Source organism: Semicossyphus pulcher, unplaced genomic scaffold (genome assembly GCF_022749685.1).
Source record: "Semicossyphus pulcher isolate SPU_LCO1_2020_fin unplaced genomic scaffold, fSemPul1.0.p SCAF_6, whole genome shotgun sequence".
NCBI lineage: Eukaryota > Metazoa > Chordata > Actinopteri > Labriformes > Labridae > Semicossyphus > Semicossyphus pulcher.
Genome location: NW_027211737.1, coordinates 28,323,100 through 28,344,239, shown reverse-complemented (window position 1 = coordinate 28,344,239; position 21,140 = coordinate 28,323,100). Strand labels below are relative to the sequence as shown.

The 21,140-nt window shown below is 44.6% G+C and overlaps 1 protein-coding gene across 1 annotated transcript in view; it reads right to left on the bottom strand.

Moving 5' to 3' along the window:
• Window positions 1-3,030: 3,030 nt before the first annotated feature.
• The window catches only part of sema4c (sema domain, immunoglobulin domain (Ig), transmembrane domain (TM) and short cytoplasmic domain, (semaphorin) 4C), a 107,088-nt gene continuing 88,978 nt past the window's right edge, over window positions 3,031-21,140 (bottom strand). Inside the window, exons 10-17 of the mRNA XM_069682655.1 lie at window positions 20,115-20,290; window positions 17,856-18,000; window positions 17,175-17,388; window positions 13,777-13,892; window positions 11,324-11,481; window positions 10,740-10,831; window positions 6,567-9,117; window positions 3,031-4,255 (exon numbers count right to left, since the gene is read on the bottom strand). Of these exons, the coding sequence (XP_069538756.1) occupies window positions 8,222-9,117; window positions 10,740-10,831; window positions 11,324-11,481; window positions 13,777-13,892; window positions 17,175-17,388; window positions 17,856-18,000; window positions 20,115-20,290 (1,797 nt within the window). The 3' untranslated portion in view covers window positions 3,031-4,255; window positions 6,567-8,221. The remainder of the gene's footprint in view (window positions 4,256-6,566; window positions 9,118-10,739; window positions 10,832-11,323; window positions 11,482-13,776; window positions 13,893-17,174; window positions 17,389-17,855; window positions 18,001-20,114; window positions 20,291-21,140) is intronic.

Below are 21,140 nucleotides of genomic sequence, written 5' to 3'. Positions count from 1 at the left end.
TTGCAGTCTGTTGGTTCATAGCTGACCTAATGCTCAAAGTTAAAACTCCCCCAATCTGTCTTCCAGACAGGTAGCTGTTCGTATTTCTTTTGGAGGTTATTTTAGGTGACATTGTGCTTATTCCTGTAGATACAAATAAAAGAAACACTTGAAAATGTGTCTTTTAGCTGGCTTTTCTTTTAGTTTTTAATGGTAATTTTGCAGTAGATAAATAATATGTAAATATACTTTGATGTTAATTTGGGTATAAGCCAAACAACTACCAGCATAAAATAGTATGAATGGCACTTTATGAAGCAATTAAAAGTCTATACATGAGCATATTTTCGTGTGGTTTTCAATGGTTTGATAAAAAGCACAGCATACTTTGTGTGACTAAAAATCAATAAGCCCAAACAGGTGGGTGAGCTGTGGTCTACTCCTGAAGAGCTCAGTAATACACACACACACACACACACCTACACACGCACACACAAGCCAGTCACACGCGTAAAGACGTCTCCTTCTTGTGGAGGTTTCAGTCTCTGGCACAGCTGAGTACACTGAGATCAGATGAATCTGTGAGCCTGTTTCCACAGTCGGGCCTGTCGACCACATGAAGCATGTGGCTTCTTCTGTTGACACCCGGCGAGGCTGTGCAAGGCGATGGAAGCTTCACTGTCGTTGTCTGAGGCGGGGAAATGAAACAGCTGTAGACATCCACATGTGAAATAACTCTGTGAGCTCCTGTCCAAAATTAGATGTTCACAATCTGGAAACTGAAAAGTCGTATTCTGAGAAAGCAGAATGACCAACAACATAACACATAGAGATGTTGAATACAGTGTCGTCAAGCCTTGTTCCACATGTATTGGGATGAATTTCAGCTGAATTTGAGCTTGATATCATTTAACTCTATCTTTAAAAAAACAAATATTGCTCTAATAGTTTTTTAATTGATATATGGACTGTGTGGAATTGTTCATTTTTAAACCTAGCCTCATGTTTTTCATCACACTTCAGTCGCAATTTATGCTTCTTCTACCACTGAGAGTAGCAGAAGCAGGGAGTCTCAGCCATTTAACAACATTTTTTATTTCCCATTTTCTTCCTGCTTACTGTTTTCCGCTCAGTCAATTTCAACACTTAATAGCGAACTCAGGTTGGTGGAATGTAGACTTCCGTATCTTTGTAACAATAGATCAGCCTTACACCAGGTTGTAATTCTCTGTGTGTGTTTACTTTCCTTCCTGAAATAAAATGTGGACGTAGATACAAATACTCCTGTTTGGGACTTGATTAAATCCTAGAACGGCCAAAACACGATCCAGTATTTGGCTTCCTAATATTTATGTCAAAGGACCAGTCAGTTTGTTGTTGTTGAGGGACTCCCAAGAGACGGGTTTAAAATGCATTGGTCACAACTAAAGAAGCGGAGGCCAAGATATCCTCAGGATCTATACACTATAAAAAGCAACCTATAGAATCTACTCAATAAAATTGAGGTAACAATTTGCACATCATTTGATTGAGTAAATTTTACCCTATGTTTTGAGTGAAGAGTACCCAAATTTAACAACTATGATACACTACAATAAATTAAGTAAATTCTACTAACATCTCATCAGATTACACAACTAATTACATGATAAAAAATTAGTAATAATAACTCTTGACACAGAGACAGACAACACACTCACACCTACAGGCAATTTAGAGTCACAAATGAATCTAACAAGCACGGGGAGAACATGCAAACTCCACACAGAAAGGCACACTACGTCCAAACCTAGATACTAGGAACCTTCTAGCTGTGAGGCAACAGCACTAACCACTGCACTACCGTGCAGCCTTTTGAGAATTCAAAATGCTCACATACAAATAAATTATAATCAACATTAGCTGCTGTGTTAATTTTTCAAGCGGCAACCTCCGGTGTTGAAAAAGGAAGCCAATGCGGAAATGCAAAAAACTGCAGTTCCTCGAGTGGCCACTTGAGGCCGGCTCCAGAAAACAAGAAATAACATTACAGCAGGTGGGAAAATGCCAATTTTTACAGCAGAAATAAACATGTTTACAGCCTGGTACAAAAAACAGGTTTGTTATAAATAGCTCATTTTATTGTTCAAGATACCTGTACGGGGGTGAACACACCCGTTTTAATTATATTAAGCCTTAAATTATAGGGGCCGGATCACTTGATTGACAGGTGGATCCTGCTGGCTGTCTGCTGGACGTCAACACAGACACACAGTTTGTGTTGTTGGAGACTTTTGGGGATTTTTTCATTCAAAGTTTGGACAAATAATCTCTCTGTGGGATTTATGGAACTTTATGGCTGTGCAAGAAGTCTGAGCTCCAGCTTTTCGGTGAGTTAAATGTTAGTGTTATTGTATTGAAATATTTTTAGCACTAAGTAGCAGGTACACTGTGCTCCCTTCAGCTTCTTGTCAGCCTGTGCAGTGTTAATCAAACATTTATTTAATCATCGGTCAGTAAATATGAGTCGAAAGTTGTTGGCTTTTCCCCGGAGAGATTCCAGCGGATCGTAGTGATGAAGAGACCGGTTCTTTTACGTTTCCTGTTACGTGTCGGCTCACCGCTCTCTCACCAGGCATGCGAGCAGCGACTTCTTTCCGCTACTTCTTTAGTCTGATAACTAAACACCTGCAGTCAGTCACCGACAGAATCTCTTCCTGGCAAAGTCAAACTAGCTCATTCATTATTTATACAGTCTGTGGCTAATAACCGCTAGCTACGCTGAGGAGCATATAGCCTAGCTTCATAGCCATAGCTGGCTGATTCATGCGGCCCGCCCATAGTCCTCAGCCATAGGCTTTAGCTTGGTCGCGCTCCCCCTCTTTGCCCGTCTCTGGATTCGCTGGCTCTGGCATTTCCGGTATGGCGCCCTCAAAAATCCTTTTTTACAGTGCATATTACAACTTTATCACTTGTAGTATTCAAACCCAGGCTGACATCACGATGACATCATCAGGGCTAGAGTAACTGGTGGACTTCTTTAAGAAAGAAACTCACACACAACAATTATATCTCTATTTTTATTTGTGTATATATACACATATAAAAAATAAGGACATATGTACAATGATAATAAATATCAACATGTTTGTACAAGTGAAATAAGTTACTTAACATATTTTAAAAACAAACATAAAATATCAATAACAAGACAGGCAAAAAAATGGGGCAAAGTAGAATCGGAATAATACAAATAATAATGCAGAAGAAAGCAGAACTTAAAGCCTTGTGTGTGTGTGTAGGGGGGGTATAACAAGCAAACATGTGGGACAGAACTGAAGAATGCACATAAAGTACATAACACATGCATTTTTCTCAAGCTGACCTGTATTCTGTATCTTTTTAGTTTTTGCAACATGTTATTGAACAAGAAAAGCCCGATTGTAAGAGGGAAACATATTAACATGTAACCAGTACCAGTGTAAAGAGCTAACATGTGTTAGCTATCTGCCTTGTAATAATTTAAGGGGACACATTCTATCACTAATCTGCTTTGAATCAGATCAGATACTTCTTTTGGTTTTGGGGCTCACACATTAAATAATGATTGGAGTTTTGGTACATTATCTCATACAGTGAGGGGATAAAGAAATGGAGCCGGCAGATCACGACCGACACGTAAACAGAAAGCAAAAAGGAAGTCGATCAGCCTTAAGCGATCTTTGCTTGAGGGAGAATTTTGCTGCAGATAAATTATGCAAAAAAGTTGCAGACATCAGCTCAGTGTAGCAAAGTGGACGGACTGCTGAGACTTAAATATCGATCAGGAATCAAATAAAATTAATTTAAGAATTTCAACAAAGAACAAAAGCAACTGCAGTCTACTTTGGCTTATCCAAAAGGTGAAGAGGCACAGAAAAAGTAAACATGTTGAAACGCAGCCATGAAGTCCTGTACAACCCTTGAACCAGAAAACCAGACATATTTAGTGTTTTTTTTTTTAGTGTTCCACAACATTAGTGTCTGTTAAAGTCCAAAAATGGCCGATCAAAATGATGCACTTGTACGAGGATGATCATATCAAAGATGTACAGTCCACTTGCAGAGGATCATGCAACACTAGGATGGAGCGCTGATGGCTGAGTACCTCTTCAACCTTGGGATCATTTTGATATTCTACATCTCTCTCGGCGCTCTGTACACAGTGAGGGGAAAACAAAGTATTTTTGTCCTCCCCTTCCTTCATGCTGGGCTCCTCTGGTCCCGACAGACACGTCTCACAAACAAAAAGCCGCCCCTGATGGACAAAGCACAGAGAGAGGACAGAATGATGTGACGTTAGTGAGAGCAAACACAGGTGTTTGAAAGTTTTCTTGAAATCAGATCAGAAAGTAGGTTACACTTTTTAGAACATCATTACATCACCGTGGAGCACATCACATTTTGGGCTGACTGGCCGGTTGTTGAATTGGATCATTTAGTCTCCTTACAGTTCATTATGCTTTCTGAATCATTGTGGGGGATTATAAATTAATATTAAAGTTATGTAAGGGTATGAGAGAGTTAAGAACACATATAGTTATAAGAGGCGGCTTTGAGTGGGAGATTGGTTTGAAAAGGTGCCTCATGCTGTCTGAATCTTGCAGGCAAGCACATTGTTAGTCTGACAAAGGTCTTCCTTAGTTCAACTTATTTTGATCCTTATCAAACTGAAACATTTTCTCTTTAATAAAATGTTCTGCTTGCAGGCTCCAGGCAGTGCTGTTCCTTTTCTTATCTTTTCCCAAGAAAGAAGCTTTTCTGATGCACCTGTCCCTTCAGACTTTAATACAAGTGTGCACAAGGTCAGCTTTTGATGAGAAGGAGACTCGACAAACGGTGCAGAACTCATGATGTAACAAGAGGAAGAGTCTACAGCCATGCCAATGGCTCAGTGAGGCAATACTTAGAAAAGCAGTGCCTTGAGCTGACACCAGCATGGGGAGATTGCTTTCAGCTTAAGAAATAAGTTCTGATTTAAAACAGCTCTAAAAGGAGGCGGTATTACCCATATCATAAGCATATAGGCATATATGGCTACAGTATTGTTATCTGAAGCAACAAGGAGAGCAATCAGCTGATAATTGATATTGTTTTAACATTTAAAGTGATCATCTCGAGGATTTTCATTTAAATAAATGTCTGTTAAGTCGCTATCTATCGCTGAATGAGGTAACACAATGGTGACTGAGCCTATGGCTCACTGATGAAAGCATTTATATTTGCAGTATTACAGACTGGGTGTCTGTGGCGACATTAGCGGAAAAAATCATGAGCGGCGCCCAGTTCTTCCCAGGTCTGCCAGAGAGGGTAGGCAGAGCTAAGCGGCTGCCAACAACCGTTTATCGACAGAGTTGCCGCCAAAGAGAAGGAACTGAGATCTTCGAGATTACCACTTTAAATTAAGTTAAAAGTTACTTTGGTTTATTGTCGAGAGTAAAATAACTGGACTGACTGAAGTATTACGCCTGTCTGCAAAATTTAGTAGTAAAGGTTATTTTACAAACAAACCCACCCTGCTGGCACCTTTAATGCTCACCAGTTAGCATTTAACATGAAAACGAATCATGAAAGAGTTGATGGTAGTTGTGTGCCAGAAAATTTCTTTGGTTAGGAGCAGTTACAGTCACAGTCGTGACATCGTTTGTAAGCTTTGGTCAAAAATTCAAATGAATAAGATATAGTTTGTTATTTAGTCACCATTGGAGAGAGCCAGACGCGCCCTTTTCTCCTGCATTCAGTTGTTCATTTAACTGCCTCGCAGTTAATATCAGCCCAGTTCAGATCAATGATTCGCAACCCAACAGAACAGTTTCAGAATGTTGCAGAGAAAATTGCAGCAGTGTGAACTGGTTAGTTGCAGGGCGCCTGAAGCCGTTGCGTGGAGTTGCAGAAGATTTGCAGTTTTAGAAACTGAATGATGTACCTATTTCACTTCAGCCAATCAGGAAACAGCATAAGTTGGTATAGGCACCCTGGCTCTGGCGCTGCAGATCCTCTCTTTCCAAACTCTCTGTCTTCGACGTTTATTAATCAGTGTTACAGCTAACATTGTGAGCACGTCACTGTCACTGTCATCCACTTCTTTTTATAACGATAACAGAAATCCAGCTAGATAATTAATGTAACCTCGGCCTAATTCTAATGTTATATAGGATTAATGTAGAAGCAGTGGGGTGTGTCGTTGCTATGGAGACGGTCAGCTGTGTCTGTGTGCTTTGCGTTGCTTTGATGTGAACGGAACGTTTCCGATCAGATGTCAGGGGATTCTTTTGGCAGTTGCATCCAGTCTCGTTGCGAATCATTGATCTGAACTGGCCTAAGAGTTACGAGAGGGGTATCGATCATCTGATCTGATTTTCAGTGAATAAGTTAATATCCCTATTTACCCAAATTATTTCTCATTATTTAGTGATAAGTGGAGCGCAGGGACAGCAGAGTAAGCCAGACTAATAAACTAAATAATTCTTAACACTACACTGAGCAGCCAAAAAGCTAAATTGGAAATCGTTGAAGGTTAGGACTTTGCTTAAATCTGTTTGCATAAATTTAATTAAGGGGAACAATACCTTTCACTGGTTCACTGCTGCTTCGAGCCTGGAGCCAGCAGTTAGTCAGCACGGCAGCAGCCCGTCTGTCTGTCTGTCCGTTCCTCCATCAACACTGTGTCGGCCTTCTGTTAGTGTTGGTGCGTTGTACAGTGCTCGTCCTCTGTTAAAGTCCACAGTAGACCCGGGTCATTCTCTGGGCATCGGTAAGAGGGGAGGGGTTTAAAAGAGAGGGTCACAAAGACACTGTAGTCCAGGATGGTTGGCATTGGGAGGGCTGTGAGTTTGTGTGTGTGGGAGGGGAAGTTTCCTTCTTGGCAGTGCAAGTTACCACCCTCACCAAACACGTAAGATATAAAGCACTTATTGAGACATCCACAGCGGTCGTAACAGTGAGGGTTCAACTACATTCTCCTTGCCTAATGTCTTCACGTCAGCTTCAATTTGGGATTAAGTGTGCAGTTTTTGTTCCGCTGCTAAGAGCTGAATGCAAATAGCCGTTTCTTTCTAAAGCCGTGAACAAACATCCAAAAGCGCTCGACCAAAACACATATCTGTTACACACTGTGACTGAATAAATGTCATTCCGAGTGCACTTGTAGTAGATTGGACTGGAAGGTGCGTTTGAAGGTCACCGTGCAGGGCTAAGCGGGGAATGTAAACGCTTGGCCTCACATTGTCATTCACAGAGGGGAGCAATTAGTCTCTTGATAACTGTTTGAACACTGTTGTAGTCCGTAAGACGTAGAAAAAGAACAACAAGAAATGTCTTAATTCAAACCAACCGTCACAACAAATTAAAGTGGAAGGGATCGGGGGCTTTCTCCGGGGGTAAATACAACATGGGAGGAAAAAAAACTACAAATTGAGCAGAGAAAGTCTTGAGAGATTGTCCTTCATTCAGAAACCCCCTCGCGTCTTTCACTCCAATTCACTTCATTTTCCATTTAATTTCCTCTCTCTTTGTCTCTGGCGCTCTCTCCTCTCCTCTCGGTCCCACGCAGAGCTCCTGCCACGGGGACATGATTGTCGTCTTGCTTCGAGATTAATTAGTCTTTTTTAATACCTCTCTCACACTCTTGGCTCACAAGTACAAAAAGGGAAGACTCGCTTCCAGTTTTTTTAAGTGCAGTAAGCTGAAAAAGTCTCAAAGTAACAGAAGGACAGAGAATCAGTTCAATATTTCCAGTCAGTCGCTTTTGCCGTTCGTCACCTGGTTTCAGCGCGGGGGCTAAAAGCCTCACTTGGTCCACTTAACGTAAAAAGAAATGTGCCCTTCAGGAAACATGTAACGCCATTCGTTTGATTTCCATGCTTGAGGTGTTCTCCTCTGCGTTCAGCCGTTTTAAATACAAAATTTACACGTGTGGCGATCGCACAGTGGAAGAAGAAAAAGCCACAAACATGACTGCATGTTGCTCGTAACACAATAATAATAGGAGTGCATGGTGATGAACTCCGTGTATGAGTGTGTATATCTAACATGCTGTGTGCTATAAATGTCTACAGTGAGCCAAACAGGCATTGGCAGAGCGAGAGAGAGAGAGAGAGAGAGAGCATGGGGATTTGACGGCGTGTCACTGAAACAAAGAGAGAGCAGGCGTCCTCAAAAGGAGGGAGGTAGGTTGGTTGTTTTGTTTTTCCAACTCAGGGAACGGAGACGGAGGAGGGCGGGCCTAGACGGACGACTCCTCGGGGTTGGCGTCAGGCAGCACGCTTCTCTGCTGCAGGGTGCGTCTCAGCTCCTCCTTGAAGGGGCTGGAGTAGTCGTTCCCGCTCATGCCCAGGCCCCCAAGCCCGCCGCCCCCAGCGCCAGCCCCGCTAGCCCTCTCCTCCCCTGCTGTGCTCAGGTTGAGGCGGATGTAGCCGTTGCTACCGGAGCCTCGGATGTTGGTGAGACTGAGACGGCTGGGGGAGTGGATGGGCTGGCCCGGAATGGCGCTGGGTGACGCCGTGCTGCTGACGCTGCTGGGCCCCAGGGCATGACCGGGAACGATTTTCAGCGAGCCGTCTGAGTAGTAGTAGTTGGCGCCCGTCTCCCAGAAGCGGTCCTCATCGCTGGGCATCTTGCTGGGCACAAAGGTGGGTGGCTCCTTGGGCAGGGTGATGGGGTAAACCAGGGTGCTCTCAAGAGGCTTCATGTCGGCTCCTTTACCCAGAGCCAGCTTCAGCCTCCTGCGCAGGTACAGAGCTGCTACCAGGAGCAGCAGGCAGGCCGCTCCCAGGGTGATAACCAGCACCCAGAACAGCCCCATGCTGCTGTCAGGAGCCCGAGCCTCCATGAAGACCGGCGCGCTGGCTACTACAGCCACCTGGTAGCGCTCCGTCTGAAACTTGACCCCCTGCTCCTCTGAGTAGCAGATGTAGCGGCCCGCTTGCATCTGACCCGCTTCGGGGACGACCAGGGCCTTGAGGGTGCGGTCGAAGCGAGGCCCTCCTGCCTCGGGGTCACCTAACAGGAGCTCACGGTCGTTGAGAACCCAGCAGGGCTGAGCAAGGTTGGAGACCAGCTGGCAAGGCAGCACCATATCAGACCCCACCACTACGGTTACGTTCCTCAGACGGGAGTGCTCTGCAGAGGAACAGAAGAAGAGTAGGAGAAGAGGTTGTGGATTAAAGTAGAAGGGAGAGGCGGTTAAAGCAATTCTTACCTTTCTGGCATTTTTACGCTTTTTTTTTGTAATCATAAAATGCTCCTAATAAGCGTATAGCACAATAAAATGTAAAAGAAATCAACTAGGCGTTGAAATTCATCAATATTTAATTCTCATATATTTCTGATAAATGTCTGACCAATCATTTTATTCGGTCCGAATAAATTGATTTGCCGAGCTTCCTGTCTGTCATCCGTCGCCGCGTCCCTCCCAGTTGCACCGCTGACACGGCTCGCAAGTCGCGCGCCTCTCAAGTCACGCGCCTCTCTGGTAGAGCAGTAGAGCGGTGAGAGAGAGCAAGGAACGGAGAACTGACAATGACTGACCAAGGCGAGCCGCCACTTCCATCATCAGCTGCCCCCACAGAGAAAATTATCAGGACAAAGAAGACTATTTCACAAAAAGCTGCCTTAAAGAAAGAGCTTGATGCGGCAAGAGGCAAGACTGGAGTCAACATTGGCTCTGCTTTCCAGCAATTGAGGAGGCTAATGCAGCTACATCCGGAGCTAAAAAGAGATGAGATGGTCGCAGAGTTTCTGCTGGACAGGTACTTTTAGTTTGCCTAATCCTAGAACACAACAGTACATGTGATAACATCAGTTACCAGTTACTGTCGTTCTGTAATATTATGTTATTTGTGCAGGGAAATTTAGCCTAGCGTTAGCGTTAGCACCGGTAGTGTAAACAAACTGACTCCACAGCTTGGTTTGTTTAACGTTACACTACCGGTGACGTTAGCTTCAGCGTTAGCCTCAGTGTTCATTGTGAAGTTGTCATTAACCCAGTTTTAGTATTATAACTCCGGGGTTGCGTTTGACTTGGTTGGTTGTACAGTAACCAGAGCTAGTTCAGCACATTGCTAGAAGACTTCTCCGGCTAATAGATAATCAAAGTCGTTCCTTTCGTTCACTTGGCTCCGCTCGCGGCTCCCCACTTCTTCTTTTAGGAAACCAGACTGACTGATGTTAGCACGAGCCAATTGCGTTTCAGAGGAGGGCTGTTTGTATCACATCTAATGTATCAAATCACCATCATTGGTTAGGAGAACGACTGAACGTATCGCTTGACCGATTGTCTCTCTCTCTCTCTGTCTCTCCCTCGCTCTCGTTCACTGAACGAAGACCATTCTCGTTCACTGAACGAAGCGAGCGACCCGATTAGGTGCATCTGTGTATACAGGTCAATTCACAGTTGTGAAGCGCGGCGCTACTTCTCTCACCGCACGCGTCAGGGATGCATGGAGGGGAGCGTCAGAGGTCAGGCAGGGGGAAGAGGGTGGGACTTTGAAGGGAGGCGGAGTTGTTCTTGTTCAAATTTTAACTAAGTGCTGAGGGACATGCCAGAAAGGTAAGAATTGCTTTAAGTATCGTCCAAATTAATCCAATTCATTCTAATACCGCCAGTTCTCTCCTGCTTAATTCAATTTATTCAGCTCAGTCTAAATGTATTCACCCAGTCCAGCTCGAGTCTCTTCCCTTGCCCCTGCACTGACATTCAATTCCCACAAGGGGCCACTACAGAGGTGTGGCCCAGTACTCACCAGGGCTGGGGATGGAGACAGGCTTATCGAACTTGGCTTTTCCCCGGCTGAACCTTTCCAGCATGAGGTCCTGTGACAGGGAGGAGGTGGAGCTGGGGGGGAAAGGGCAGAAAGCAGAGCGGAAGGTCAGTAATGGCCTCTTGCTGGGACTGAGGGGCATTTCCACTCCCAGAAAACAATGGACCCACTATGTGCAAGCTGTTGTGCAGTATAATAAAACCTGAATCAATAGAAAACACATCAAAACAACTGTAGACTTCTGCGGGATAGTTTCAACATTTTAGCCACAAATAACCCGTACATTTGACAGCTAGAGATATTTTATGCTTCTGTTTGTTTCAGAAGGCTGATCAGCATGTATAGCACGACGATTTACTCGATACCTTCAGGGTGAAAGTGTTTAAACCTGCAATCAAGGAGCTGCTTATATACTGCTAAAAGACTCATCAGTTGTCAGGTGTCGAGTTTAAGGGGCACATAATGTATAAATACTGTTTCAGAGGCTTTTCAAACATGGAATCAGCCGCTGATGTTTATCTAATATCAAGTATGAATGTATGGGTGCACATAGGTACTCGTCTCACCCGCGGTGGAGGTCGATGCGAACACAGGCCCGACCCTCGCTGTCCCAGGCGCAGTAGGGGTCCCGTGCGAGCAGACAGTCTGGCTGTGACTGATAGCGGCTGCAGTTGGCCAAGGGCAGCTGGAGAACCTCGGAGCGAGATCCGATGTACAAGTACTTCTACAGAGCAGCAGGGAGAGAAGAAGAGAGAGAGGGAAAGAGAAGACAAAGAACAGATCCAGCCATCAGCCAGAGACAGAAAGCAGAGAGATGAAAAAACAAGAAGAAAGATAAACAGAGAGAGAGGGAGAGCGACTCAGTTAGGGGTTAGAGGAGATAATGGGATAATCACTCTCAATTACAATAACATTCACCTCCCGACCCTCGTCAAATCCAATCTGGGGTGTGCTCTTTTCGAAAAAGCTGTTATAAAATGTCTGGTCGCGGCTAAGCCAGCATTAATGAGATAAGCAGTGGGCTTTGGGTCTGGGAACGCCCCGTCAGAACGGCATTGATCGGCGGCCGCTGTAGAGCCACGGGGACACGGCCGGCGGCGGCGCACAGGCTCAACTGACGGGTCAGGGAGAATGAGAAAACAACGGGGGCAGAGGTTCAATCCCCCGCTGTGGTGAAGGATTGTAATTACTGTTATTGTGGAGAGGGATTTGGATTCATGAGGCGACACTTGATCTGAAATAGGGCAGTGTTGGTAAAAACATCTGCTGAGAGGCACCGGGCTGATGGCACCAAGCTGTTTGTCTCTGTGTTTTCAATGGATCTATGATTGTAGGTGTCTGTCAGAGAGAGTATTAACAGATCAGCTGAAGACAAAGTCCTGCTGTTATCACTGAATACCAATGAACAAGTGATGCAAGAGCAAAGCAAGCTAATGGCACTCAGGAACTTTGATACTGAGGGACACGATCAGATGACGACCAGGCTGGGCTGGATAACATCGAGAGACGTTTCTCTGTTAGAGACATTTAAAACATTTTATATCTTAAAGACCCCCTCCAGTGAACATCAAGTGTTTAACCTTGTAAACATCTCCATGTGGTGTTCTTCATGTGCTACAAGACATATCAGGGACAACATGAGCAGTCATCTTCATGGCTGGGCCTGTCTGCTTTTAAACTGCAGTGTACCAAGGACACGCTGAACAACACGTTTTCAGATCGGCACGTTTGAGATGTCACAAACCCAAGGAGCCAATCCCGTTAATGGACGGGGTGACGCTATGCATATCATTATGTGCAACCTATGGCGACCATTTCGGCGATGCATGAGGCATCTGTAACTGTAATTTTTGCAAACTCACTAAACGATGGCAGAGACGTGTTTTGTTTTACAAGGTAATTAAAGGTATTTTGCAGAAGAAAACATACAGCAGAGCATTTTCTGTGTCTTAAAACATGACGAGAGCTGGTCTTTAAAACATATTTATGAGTCTGTGAAATGGTACTATGCACAGGGGGAGCAGCAAAGTAAAAGAAGAGCTGCTTTCTCCATTCTACCCCAGCTTGTTGTATTGGATCTGATCTGTTTATATGCTCTCAACAAAAATGTATCCAGACAGAAATGAATCAACTGAAATCCCAACAGCGGACATAATGCATTCTGAGATGTTTCCTTATGGTTTTGACAACATCAGACTCTATTGTGACTGCAAAGGTCGTGTCCTGTCCAAAAGGAGTAATGTAACCAACATTTTTCTGACATCAATCTGAAGTCTTGAGGTCTCTGACACTGACACAGCTGGACAATAGAGCTGCAAAATAAGGTAGGGTTTGAGCTTCTCTCTCAAGCACTCCTTTTTCATTCTTTACAGACGGATTATATTATTTTTTTTCAGTGAAAAAAACGAGCAAAACACAATGAATGCCCTCCCCATATTTAAATGATTATCGTGTCTGGCACCTCTCTGTGACTGCCAGCTTTTTAATTAAATTTTTGGGGCATTTTCCGCCTTTTATCAGATTGCGATATTATAAGTAATGACATAAAATGAGGAAGGGGGGAAAAGCAACAAAGCTCTCCAGCTGGGCTTGAACCAGGAACGTTGCACTTCATGGTTGGCATCTTATATTCCAAGGAAAAAGGCAGCGCGACGGCCAGCCTTTCACAACCATTTTGAGTGTGACTGTCCTTTACGCTGTATATATTACGGTTAGATATTTTTAATCTCAAAATGCTGAGGAGTGGATGAGACAGAGGCTAAAATATCCTGTTTTGTGATGTTAGTTTATGTGAAAATCCTAAAAAGATGCGTGTTTTTCTTAGACCCTCCCAGTGGGAAACACTCCCATTTCAAACTCCACGCCTCGATTCTAATGAAGCCTTTTTATAAATAATGTGTGGTCCCCAAGCCCCACTCAAGCTAGCTCTGTTGACGTCATCAGGGCATATTTTCTCAGACTTCATAAAGTGCCTAGTGCTTCAAAATAACTGAGAGACATCCCGTCCGCTGTCCCTTACCTTGGAGTGGGAGATGGTCAGGCTGTCCACTGGCTGGGTGTTCTCAAACAGCTGGATCTCCTCGATCACGTGGGCCTCCGCGCCCAGGATCACCACTCTCTGCAGCCAGCCCTCCGCTGCAGCAAACAGGAGAGGAGGATTTAGTTCACTTCACTTCTGCTCTGGAAAGTCAAACTTTCTATTCAAGTTCACTTCAGTGCGATACACTTTTCTTCACGCCCTTGGGGCAATTTTTCTCGGCATGCATAAAAACATAAATCTTCAAACAGATAGCTGCAGCACTCGACCGACTCCAGATACAAAATACCCGACAAACACACACCTGACGGCAGGAGAGCTCATTTAAATATCATTGATATGATATTAACATGTTTACACACACACACACACACACACACACACACACACACACCCACACACCTGTGTCTGCATACCCGTCACTGTTAATATTAATGATCTGTAAACAAACACCTGTGATAGCGCTGAATTTTACTTACATATTAATGATATACTAATGCATTCACAAAGACACACCTGTGTCTGTATAAAGTTCATTTAAAAGTTAGATATTAAAATATACAAACACGCTCCTTTGATGCACAAACAACTTCTTCAAGTATTAAACCACAAGCTGGAAATCAACACGTATGCTTTCAGCCGCTTTCTTTAGCTGCTTTTAAACTACTATACGAATAGATACCGAAAGGATGCAGCCTGTGCTCCTCCATTAGCAGGCTACATGAACAAAAGTTAACCTGGCGATGGCTTTTTAAAGGTTAAATGCTTCATTTTGACTCGTCACAGCAGGAAGACGCGGGTGAAACTAAAGACGGTAATTTAGTTAATAAAATAAATTAGAGGTGCTCCAGTAAAGTCAGGCCAGAGAGGCAATCTGCATATAGCAAGGCACTGGAACTGGAACACCTAAGTATGAAGCTTTAATTAATGTTACTAATTGCATCTGAGCTGTTCCTGTTACAGTGTTAAAACCTCTTCTGCGAAGAAAGTCGTGGAAGTAAGAAGTACGTTCTCGGCACAGAAGAAATGATTACAATAACACAGCAACAGTGTCATCAAGCTGTCTGCGACTTTCATCAACCTCAGTTTGTGAATCATTAATGCCAGCTTCACGATAATCTCACTGAAAGGAAGAAATAAAGAAAAGAAAGCCGCTTCTCCTGCCAGACCTCAGAGCTGCATCACAAAGCTGAGTCCAGCTTACATAGAAACTATCTAAAGGTGACTTTGAAAGAGTCGAGAAGCTGTTCCCGGCTTTTACAGACCTCCGGTAAAGGCAATATTATCAGAGACATTTGAGGACGTTTCAAGCGGTGTTTGGGGAGCTGAAGCTGGAGGAGGAAGAAGATGAGATCCTGTGCTCCTTTCATGTAGGGCATTGTGAACAAGTTTAGATCCCCTGTGATGAAAGGCGATTCAGGCACAGCTGGTGGGGTGACCTTGATGTGTGTGTGGGTGTGTGCGTGTGATGTGTGTTCTTGTGTGGTTCTCTTGATTAAGAGAAACTGTCCCAGATAAAATGCTAACCTGGTAGCTAACGGGAGGCTTGGAAGAAGGAAATACATGTAAACACACACAGACACAGACAAACGTTGGAGCCCAGCATGCAGCCTGCATATCATCACACCCTCCTGTCGCGGCGTCAGAGACCAGCGTCGGCTAATCCCTCAATCCTGCAGCCTGTTTTTTTCTGAAAAACAGTCTCGACAAGCGCGCCTTCTCTCTCTTTTCACATCAGCTGTCGCTATGCTGCAGCTAATAGCTAATCAAGCCCGCAGCCCAATTGGCACTGTGAACGCACGTCTGCCAAGGGCCCTGTTGAGTTTGTGCTGTGAAGCACGACAAGCGGGGATGACTGCGCTTGGCTCAGGGAGTGAGAGCGTGTGCTTCTCTGCGTGTGCATGAATCAATTTGTGAGCGTGTTACTCGTGTGTGTGTCCCCATGTGTGAGTCGCTGTGTCCATGTGTGTGTCCGGGGTTGGCCTCGCCGCTTGCCAGCAGAGGAGCCCTGAGTCCGCTGTTGTCACACTCAGTCACAGTTGCCACAGTCACTCTGCCGCTGCAGTGATCTGAATGGTAAGCAGTCGAATCTCTCTCCATTCATGAGCCGGGCTGCATTCAAATTCACATTCCCTGAAATCCACTGTCAGATCTGTGTTACTCAAGATTAGGGCTCCAGGAGGGCCGGCTGACTTCAGATCGGTGCCAGCACAGGACACCTGCATATGGGCCTGATGGCGACTGACTGGAGATATTAATTAAGTCGCACATACGTAGGCGTTTCCTTTGATGCATGAAGATGGATCTCAGCATGCAAATCAAGTCCTTAATTGAAACCCAGCTGAAGTGTGGCCAGATGGCAGGTTGTTTAGTGCCACCGTGCCTAATGCCAGTACCTGTCCCTGTCTGCTGCCACGGCCTGCACACTCTCATCTCTTCAACAAATCCTGCGTGCAAGTACCCTCAACACCGGCACACACACACAAACACACACACTCACCCACAGTGGGGGAATATGATGAAAGACTGTGTACCTAGGTAATATTTTCACTGCCACATTGCAGCAGGTGGACAATATAACAGCGTATACTGTATAACGCAATCCAGTTCAACAACCCTGCAAGCGCAATACTCGCCTTCACAGTAACTTGAAAGGCTTCATTTAAATGCCTCTACTTTGTATCAATAAACACTGTTGTCATGTCAAAGCTTTGTGTTCTCTAACCTGCATGTACTGGTTGTGCCAGAGACCGGAAAAGCAGCCGCTTAGCTCCGCCTACCCTCTCTGGCAGACCAACCACTGCTGGCTGATGGAAAACGCGTCACTAACCCTCAAATTCCACAGGACCCATCTCCAGCTGTTGTTTGTGTGTTCCTCTGTTTAACATTGATGTTATCGCGTGATTTCACAATTCACGCGTGATAATGTAGTTCTCCCGCGATCTTGTGATCTCGCGAATCCAGCTGCTTGGGCCAGCGCTCCGCTGCGCTGCGGATCAGACACGCTTCCTGTGGGCGAGGGCTCGCGCCGTCTGACGGACCAGAACCGCGGCGCACACAGAACGTGCCGGACACGGATCCTGTGGGATCGAGGTGTAACCGGGCGCTGCTTCTGATTTTCTTCCGCGAATGTCAACACGGACACCCAGTCCACTACGGTTAAAAATTCTACGGATTACAAACTTTTTAAAAATGTGATAAGGCCTTAAAAGAGCCCAAAACAGGTCTGCGATCAGTGAAAAACTATAAACGGTGTGAAAAGCTGAACTAATTTGGACTGGTTTGAAGTTGTGGAAGTGCAAAGAGATTAAAGATGGGAACTAAAACTACCAATGGTGTAACTTTTGCAGCAACAACATGAACCCTCATGTAGTTTGTACCTGTCCCGATGAAGAGCATGTTGTACGCCCGCTGGTCCAGGGCATTAACCCGATCCACCGCCAGCTTGGTGAAGTTGACGCCCTTGGTGAGCAGCAGGGGGCGAGCCAGAGCTTTGTCGTCCATCAGCGGGTGCTTCTTGGCGAAGTTGAGCGTGGCGTCGGGCAGCTGCAGAGAGCTGTTGTAGCCGTTCTCCCTGTCGGAGTTTGTTATACACTGCAGAGGACGGAGGATGGAGAGACACGGGAGGGAAATGATCACGGGGGAAATGAAGGAAGGAAAGTAATGTAGGAGAGGATGGAAGGAAGAGGAGAAACTTCTTAGCGTGCTCAGGTTGGCATGGATAGCTGGCTTCGAGATGACTGCCCTCCCTCCCTTTCTCTCCTTTTCTCCATCTTTCTTTCACTCTCGCTCTCACCTCCGCCTGCCATCACAGCCCTTCCTCTGCTTCCTTTCCTTTCGTCCTGGATCATTACACTCTTAGCTTTTTGTGTCGTGCCAGCTTTTGCTTTTTTCCATCGCTTCAGTAACCCACGCCTCCCATTTCTACTCCCCTCCCTCCCTCTCTCTTTCATTATACCTCCTCTGCTCTCTCATCTCTCCTTGTGATGCAGTACTTCACAAAAAAAACTCTGTGTCAGAAAAATGAAATTACCAAACATGAAATATCACGTGTGCCTTACCGATCCAGGCCGTGGGACGGGGACAGCTCCGGTGTAGCGTCCCCACCTTTGCGACGCCTCCCTGTACTCTTTGTAGGATCCTTCAAACACCTTCTTCACATCACTGATCTGGTACTGACACACCGCAGACACGTCCACGTCACCCCTGAAACATGGCAGCAAGGTGAGGAATCAGTGATGTCTGGCGGTAGAAACTGACAGACGGATTACCTGTCCTCTGCTCGAGGAAAATGTGACTTTGCAGAAGCAAGAAGTTTCTAGATGCAGCAAAAGCAAAGCCAGACTGACATACAAGACTGTGAGATGTACTTAAAGCATAGAATATGGGCAGATATAGCAGAAAGTGCACATCTGTTGCATGTTATGAACTACAGAAACATATTTAGATATATACTGTAAAGACAAATAGACGGCGGACTGAACGTCCCTTTATTGAGCTGAAAGGATTTTCTTTTTCTGTGGCAAAACGAACCGATGGACAAATTGATGCACATGTAATACACTTCCTTGATTGGCCTCTGAAATCAATCAGTTAGTGCTGCGACTGAGGAAATGTGTTCTGTTAAATGGTAAGGTCGGGGGTGTGCAATTTTTTTTCCCAACCCAATTTTAAACCCCAAGTGCGTCTGAAATTAAGTATTGACGCATGACCCAGGCACATTAAATCACACTCGTACTCCTCGTCTCACAAACATATTTGATTTCCAGGCTCGCTCACTGGAATAAAAACAGTTTTTTATTTAAACGTAGCTCTCAAAGTGAGACAAAGACATGTAGTTATAAATGAGCCAAAGACGTGAGAACCATATTCCAATTTGTGTTTTTCTGCAGGATGATCACGAAGAAGCTCAATTTCAGTCTTATTGCAGCAATTTGTGGGAACATTCATCAGTAACTTTAAACAGAGGGAACATTACCACAGTAAAATGCTTTTTCAGAGCCGCAAACGGGACAGAAGAGGACAGAGCTTGAGTCTGGATCAGCACTGTTAATGTGCAGCAGTGCCACGGGTGTAAAAAACCAAAGGACAGCACTGATGTCTTAGCAAGTTTAAAGCTAGCCCATTCAGTCAGATTATGGTTTGAACTCCCAGTCATCATTTACATAATGTCCAATTATCTTAATGTTATCTCTATCAAAGCCAGGGGGCTTTGAGGAATCCCCAGCCAGTCTCACAGAGGGAAAGGATTAAGCCTTCTTTCGGCAGCAGTAGGAACGCCGAATGAAGAAACAAAGCTTGAAGTTCAAAGCTGCTTCTCTTTGCGATATGATATCTTATTGAAGAGCACAAAAGACTCACATCAAAGAGCGGTACACAGAGACGCAGAACTTTCCTCCCAAAGAAAACCTCCTGCCCTCCCTCCTTCGGCTTTGTTGATAAGTAACTCATTAACACATTACAGTTGTGTAGTGAACCCACAAATGCCAATCTTAATTCCACTAATAATGCCACAATCACTTATCAAGACTGAGTTGCTATTGTCAGGACCTCTCTAATTACTTGATTGTAGTTTAATTATCACATTTAAAAGAAGTTTTTTTTAGTTACTTCAGACAAAAAAGTTTGTGTTATCAGAGCGGACATCAACACACACACACACACGTTTGTTTTCACTCTGCAGTCTCAGAAATGCTCGGCCTAAATAATAACCTCTGCTGTAATGAATTTCTCCTCCCGAAAATAAATATAGTCGCCGGCTCCTGACACATAAATTGGAGGATATAACAAGTAATGGGTGGTATAAATAACTTGATTTAGCCAATGACTCAAACACTGATGATGGAAAGTTTTTGGAAAGCTTTGAGACTTTTAATGAAAATTTGTCCTCTTCTTATTAACGTCTGTCGCAGAGAGCCTAATTTAATCATCCTGATTCTGTTAAGTAAATGGGTGCACTAACATCGGAAACAACATCGAGCCCATGTGACATTAAACGGCTAATAAAAGCAATAAAACATATTCAAGCACTCTTCAGTTGTATCCGCTTAAAATCACTCACATTACTGTCACTAAAGGGCCCAATTACTCTGTAAATATGTGATCACATCAAGTGCATAATTGGAGCTATCATATCAGAGTGACTGGCTGACCCATGATTTTAATAAAAAGAAGAGTATCTGACATGTTGGCAAAGTGATGGAGCGTCTCGTCCCGCCTGCAGATCACACACACTCGGTAATTAAGCGACATTAATCCGAGGATGGTACTTAAATGGAGCTATATCTGCAGTCTCTGGTAGCGGTCGCTCTCTCACTCACCACTGGGCGTGAAAGATGCCGTAGAAGGTGGTTCCCCTCCAGTCCTGCCCCGGCAGCGTGAACACGGCCCTCAGGTTGTTGAAGGAGACGTGGCGCTCGGGGAGCGAGCACACCAGCCGGGCTTTCTGGAAGGTGGTCCACTTCTTCTGCAGGGTCCTGGTACCACCCAGATCCCCCTGAGAGAGGACACATCGGGTGTTAGCAGTGGCTGGCATGGGTCGATTATGTATCATTTCTTATAGCTTATAGCTACAGATGCAACTTCAAAGGTACGTGGAAACATAAAGAAAAAGAAACAAATTGGACGCTCAGATGAAGGCAAACAGTCTAAAAAGGAAAGCGCCCGTCAGCAAGGAAAATCAAGAGTTACAACAGGAGCCAGCTGTGGACGTCACACACGCAGCACTGTCGGGATATCTGGGAAGTGTGCTCCTGCATTAGGTGTCGCAGAAGAAAAGGAAACTGAGATCTTTAAGATTACCGCTCTAACTAGAGGGCTGAAGATACATTTCTCAGCGCTCAAGTCAAGTGTAGTTTAGAAGTAAATTGTGGCTCAATATGAAACTTCAAAAAAGAGTGTTGTGGAAACCTAAAACCTCCAGTGTACATGCACTTAAAAGAGATTTTTCTGTGAAGTAGGAGACATCTTGTGTGCAGCACTTAAACTTTTGAAAAGAAAAGTAAATTCCATTTTCTGAGATGATTCAACGAGGAAAAAGACATAGATGTAAAGTTCAAGCATATTTTCTTAAATACATTGTGAAATCTGTCTGGAGGAGATCTTTCAGTTGCCCTCCTGACATAATGGAGGGAACCCCAGCCTCGCGGACTCAGGCAGAGATCTTAAACTGTGCTGCATTACTCGCACATTGCTCACACGCTGCTCTGCTCTCTGCAGCAAATATCCAACAAGTCTTTTGCAATAATGACTTCTCACCTTCCTGCAGTGATATTAAAGCTTACTATTGGTTGCGGTGAGTACACCGTGACATCACTGTTGGGTGTGGCTGCAGATGCACACTTCGG